Raw genomic sequence first — 6,396 nt, 5'->3', positions numbered from 1 at the left:
TGGATTAATGTGGTTGGCTTTGATATTATTATCGAATAAAAAAAACACTTAATCTAAAAGACGTCAGTTTTCAAACTAATAATAATTGTCATTAAAACTCCCCATTATTACTAATCCATTCGACACGTCTTCCGAGACTTGCACTTTCTCTTTGTACCACTTCATCTTCTTCACAAAGTTACCTCTATCTGTATCTCTTCCACAGTAACGGCTACAGTGATACTTTTAAATTTCACCCTTCCTTCTTTATTCGCATCTCTTGAATTCATTATTCTCTGAACTTCCTTCGCATCAAAACTTTCTCACAAAATCTCCAACCTTCAATTCTCCTTGACAATGGCTGGTTCTTCCTCTCGTGCCACTACTCAAGATAAAGGTAAAGGCCATGCAACAGCACCACCATCTCCGCCAGCTCTTCACATCCTTAATCAAATCAATGATGAAATCATTGATGACCCCATCTTCAAATCAACGATAACAGGATTCTCATCCCCTTTATAATCGGTGCAGATACACATTGCTTCCTCAGGCCGATTGAAACTCTTGAAAAGGCAAACAAAAAGCTTTCGTTCTTCCTAAATGCTGAAGGAGAAGATTTACTGATAAACCAAGCTTTCAACATTTCTAACTTCATCAACCAGAAACCTTTTCGAAACAACCCAAAAATTAAACCTCGAGGGTTTGATTTTACAACTTAGTATCAACACCTTGAACCCACAAAGGGTGCTTCCTAGGGAACCTTAGGAATACAAGAACTGTTAAGGCTTTCTCACTTTTCACTCACCACACATCCTTGGATGATTGGAGCAGTGGCCTGTTTCTGGAACAGAACTACCAATAATTTTCACCTTCCTTGTGGAATGATCGGAATGTCTCTCCTAGATGTAGCTGCTATTATAGGGCTCCCGATAAATTCTCCAGACTGCACTCCTGACATGCAACCTCAGCATCAATACAATGTCACTTTCAACACCCCTTATAGTGACTTCATCGCTCATAATATGGGCGAAGATGGTACATAAATCACTAATGATGAACATGTAGCCTTTTTATTCTACTGGCTAAATACAATTTTGTTCTATTCTCGAAGTGTTCAGATGTCAAAACTCTTCCTTCCCCTAGCTGCTCTTTTACATGAGTGGAAAAATCTCAACTTGGCCAAGCTTCTTCTCGGACACATTTTCAAAGAACTTGGCTTACTTGTCTGTGACCTCCAGGACAACAAAATAAACAACACAGGAGGCCCACTTTGGCTTCTTCAATTATGGCTGAATGCCATTTTTGAAAACTACATGATAAAACCTGTAGGGGGCAACACCCAATCGGATGAAGACAAATTTTGGTCTGTTTTTTCTCTTTTTCATTCTTGCAGAAATTCTGATAATGATCAACTCAATTTCACTCCCTTTTTGTACCGCAACTGCAGTCCTGCCTGGCTCAATCATTTGCTCTTTCCAAACACTAATGAGAAAAGCAAAATTGCAAATCGAACTTGGGCACATCTATTGGCAGTTCAAGTAATACCAATAGGGCTACCACAGTATAAGAAGGAAAGGTTCAAAATAACCTTGTATGCTCCCCATTTAATCGCAAGACAATTGGGATTCTCTCAGGCTATCCCAACTCTTCAACCTCGACACAGTGAACCATTTTGTCAAATTACTCTGACCTCTCAAGAGGATTTCAACACTTGTCTCTTAAAAAATCAAAAACGAAGAGACCGCTTCAACTTCTTGATTTATGAACATAGTTCATTTATCACCAAATCCTGTCTTGAATGGTGGACTGCTTATTACTCGAGGTACACCCGTACCTTTGAAGACATCTAGCAAACTGCTATTCGAACAACTGTTACTGAAAACTCTCCAAAAAGAACACACAAAAGGAGAGCTGAGGCTGCTCGACCACCACCACATAAGATCAGAAGGACTCCTACCAGAACTTCTCGTAGAGTAATTCTTCTATTCATAACTCTACTTTCAAATTCAAAATATCCTTCGAATACTACTCTTATGTATTTTTTCAAAACATAATTGATCTTGGACTTTTAACAGCTAATTTTGCAATCATCAAGCGAAAGTGAGGATGAGAGTGAACCAACCAACAAAGATTCTCTTGCTGCTTTCTCTCAATCAGAAGATGCAGCCGATTCTGATCCTAGCACTCAGCTAATACTAAGATCCAGAATTCCTCAGCTAACACACCCATCACTATACACTTCTTACTTAGTTTAAAATAAATCCTAAACTCATAATTGTGTACCTTTTATATTAGCCCATTAATGTTGCCCAGGCTACTTTTTTCACTGGAGCTCTCGATCAACTAATCCCTCAGCAACAAAATGACCCAGAGCACTCTACATCGCATGATTCAATTCAATTCACAGGATCTCTATAATCAATTTCTGCTGCTCGTCCACCTCTTCTTCACACAACACAAGTGATCAATCTGACAGAAAATCCTCTGCAGCAATCTCCAGAAGGAACCCATCAACTTGAATCAACCTCACTCAACAATTAAGCTGCACTAATTGAAGAGAACCAAACGGTTCCAGACTCCAATTCTGCTTCTAAAGCCGCTGACACCACTAATTCAGATTCCTTTCGATCCAAGATTTCTGAGACCCCTCCAGAGTTACAACCTGATCCTTCACTCCAAACCCCTCTAGGACCAAGACCAGGGACATCGAATATTCCTACCACTCCAAGTAGTGCTACCTTGGATGACCTGATTTCTGTTTTGAATAAAATTTTCAAAGAAAAGAAAGTACCAGTCCCTGTTCCAAAAATCTCAAGGTCTGCCACACCAAGACCTCCAATCGAATTAAAGCCTGACACTCGGGAACAACTTCGATTACTCATCAAACTTTTGGATCATCCACCTACTTCATGGGTTAATGATCTAATCCTCAACAAACTCCTGGAGGACTGCTTGAATTCTTCTTTTGAATTCCCAAACAACACACCATATTCTGCTTCAATCCAAGAATTCAAACAACTTCTTAATGATAGCGTTGCATCTCAGTTTCAACTTCAAAAAACTGAAAATGAAGAAGCTACAGCCAAATCTAAAATAGAAAACTGTCTTGCAACTGCTCAACCAATCCAATCCTCTCGTGAGAAATTTGATGTGAGAATCTCTCATGCTATTTCCGTTCAGGCGTTTCATGATCAAGAAGAAGCAAGACTCGAAGCAGAATTGGCTCAACTTCAAAAATAACTTGCCACTATACGCCAAGATAGAGCCACCCTAGCTAAACCTCTGGCTGCAGTCCAACAAGAGCAACATCTCCTTATCCAGAAACTTGTCTCAATCGACACCGAGCGGGGAGAGTATGAAAAACAACTTGAGAAGATTCAAACTGATAAGTTCAAGCAAATTGAAATGCTTATGATTCTGGAAAATAAAAGGACAAAGTTGCGCTCTGATTTGGCGAAGCTATTGGCATCTTGAACTCTTTTTTTTTTTTTTTACTTTTGTAATGACTATTTCCTTTTCTGAACTTATTCCTGTTGAATTTCTATATTTCCCAGCAATAGAAATATTTCAGATATTTCCCATTAATCGAATTAACCACTTTTCCTGACTCAATGTCTTTAATCTGATAGGCATTTCCAGAAAATACCCCTATCAGTTGAAAGGGACCTTCCCAGTTATGAGACCATTTACCAAGAAATTTTGATTTCTTTTCCATTGGTAAAATAACTTTCAAAACTAACTCACCTATCTTGAAAGATTTCTCCTTAATTCGACGATTATAACTTCGAGCAATACTTTCTTTTTGTCGAATTACATTATCAAGTGCTAGAATTCGCTCTGAATCTAACTCATATAATTCATCAAACATGGCATTCCAATAGTCATCGACTGGCAACTCACTCTGTTTTGATACTCTTAGGGTATTCAAATTAATTTCCAATGGTAGTACTGCAGCATGACCATACACCAACTTATAAGGTGAAGTTCCTATCGAACCTCTTGGTGAATTCCGATAAGCCCATAACACTTGACTTAAAGTCTCATGCCATGTTCGAGGCCTATTCCTGATATGCTTTTTAATCAAGCCAATCAATATCTTATTTGCTGCCTTCACTTGCCCATTTTCCTGTGCATAATAAGGAGTTGAAGTAACCATACTAATGTTTCTTGAAGCCGCAAAATTTTTAATTCGCTGGCCAGTAAACATAGTTCCTTGGTCAGTACTTAGCGTCTGAGGAATTTCAAATCGATGAATAATATTTTCCTCGACAAATTAATTATCTCTGTTTGACCAACTTCTATCAAAGGAACTGCTTCAACCCATTTCGTGAAATAATCAATGACCACTAAAATAAATTTATGCTGCTTCGATGAAGGGGGTGAATTAATCCAACTAAATCTAAAGTCCAACCTCTAAATAGCCATGGCTTTATTATCGAATGTAATTTAGCCGCTGGAATCTGTTGTATCGAACCATATTTTTGACATTCTTGATATGCCTTTGCATAATCAATACAATGTTTTTATCATAGATGGCCAAAATACATGATTACGATATAACACCCATCTCATTTTCTTTCCTGCCTGATGAGCACCACATATTCCATTATAAACTTCCCCCAAAGCAATATTTTGATATTCTCGACTCAAGCATCTCAACAAACTTCCATCGATCCCTTTTTTGTATAACTCACCGGCCAATAAAACGAAGTTCATTGCTTTTAACTTTAGTTTTCTATCAATTGTAATATTGGAATCTTTCAAATATCGAGCAATAGGTTTTCTCCAATTGGAATCATCCCATTCGCTCATGCATAGCACCTCTCTCTCATTTGCTGGTACCAAAATTTGATGGATAGTAGATAATTTCTTAATAGTTTCCGGACCAATCCAATACTTCGAAGCAATTTGGGCTAACTCATTAGAAATCTCATTATGAATTCGAGGGATATACACCAAAGAAACTTTTCGAAAAGACGTCAATAACTCCCAAGCAGTTACTAAATATTTTTGTAACGTCTCATTATTACACTTAAACTCCTTCGACAACTGCTTTAAAACTAACTGTGAATCCCCCAGAATTTGAACTTCTAAAGCTCCTTTGTCGATTAAAATTTCTAGACCCAGAATCAAATCCTCATATTCGGCTACATTATTGGAACAAGGATACTTTAATTCGAACAAGAATTCTGATGGAATACCCTCTGGTGAGATAATAAGGATTCTAACCCCGGCGCCATCTTTATGTTTGGATCCATTGAAATACAATTTCCAATAATTAACTTCTACATCGAATATATTTGTCCCCTGGTCATTCAGATCTTTCGAATTGTCTACAAGAAAATCTGCAATGACCTATCCTTTCACAGTCTTAGCCGGGACATATTGTAAATCAAATTCTGTTAATGCCAGTATCCATTTTTCCAAACGTCCTCTTAACATAGGAAAACTTAGCATATATTTAATAAGATTGGTTTGTGCTATTACTTTCACCGATTTAGCCACCATATAACATTTTAACTTCATACAAGCATGATATAGCGACAAGCATAATTTTTCAATCGGAGAATACCTTGTCTCGATATCAGTTAGAACTCGACTAAGGTAATAAACCGCTCGTTCATGCCCATTTTCATCATCCTGGGCTAACTTACACCCTATAGTGTTTTCAGATGCTGCAATATATAAAAGGTTCAGATAGACGCACATTCGCCATAATTGGAGCTTTTGATAAATATGACTTAATCGAATCAAACGTCGATTGATGTTCTGTGGTCCATTTGAATTTCGAACCATTCTTTAATTTCACCAAAGGCGCGAATACCCTAGTTCGATCCGAAAGATTCGAGATGAATCTCCTAACATAATTTACTTTTTCCAAAAACGATTGTACTTCCTTCTTCGATTTGGGTGCAGATAATGCTAATATCACATCTGCTTTATTTTTATCAATAGCTATCCCCTTTTTATGAACAACAAAGCCTAAAAAGTTTCCAGTTGATACCCCGAAAGTACATTTCAAAGGATTCATTTTTAATCCTTTCTTCCTCATAGTAAGGAATGCCTTTCTTAAATGGTCTATGTACTGACCCACAGAAATCGATTTTACCATTACATCATCGATATTGAAAGAGTGGAGGATCTCTTGTTATCTTATTTTGTATTTTGGATTATTTTGATGTAGATACTCTCACTTTTGTTATTGTACTTTGTTGCCTTAGAGGCTTACTTTGAGAGTTAGGATGCTGCCATTTTATTTGAAAAACTCTTCTATGTCTGTATTAACTAATCGGCCTAAACTCCACAGGCTGCGGCTAGTATTCTTTTGGCTATTACACACACAACACACACACACACACACACACACCTTGTGATCTTATATCTTTATCCTGTTGTATCTTGTGCCATTACGCGCGC

The 6,396-nt window shown here is 37.6% G+C and overlaps 1 protein-coding gene across 1 annotated transcript; it reads right to left on the bottom strand.

Annotated features, from left to right (window-relative positions):
- Window positions 1–3,520: 3,520 nt before the first annotated feature.
- Window positions 3,521–6,010, bottom strand: LOC140181417 (uncharacterized). The gene is made up of 4 exons (XM_072224977.1): window positions 5,773–6,010; window positions 5,508–5,654; window positions 4,525–5,324; window positions 3,521–4,105 (listed from the first exon to the last, which is right to left on the bottom strand). Exons 1-4 carry the CDS (start codon window positions 6,008–6,010, stop codon window positions 3,521–3,523), a joined length of 1,770 nt encoding a protein of 589 aa, XP_072081078.1.
- Between the last annotated feature and the right edge of the window lie 386 nt (window positions 6,011–6,396).

Source organism: Arachis hypogaea, chromosome 18 (genome assembly GCF_003086295.3).
Source record: "Arachis hypogaea cultivar Tifrunner chromosome 18, arahy.Tifrunner.gnm2.J5K5, whole genome shotgun sequence".
In the NCBI taxonomy this organism is placed as follows: Eukaryota; Viridiplantae; Streptophyta; class Magnoliopsida; order Fabales; family Fabaceae; genus Arachis; species Arachis hypogaea.
This window is presented reverse-complemented; position numbering and strand designations above follow the sequence as displayed.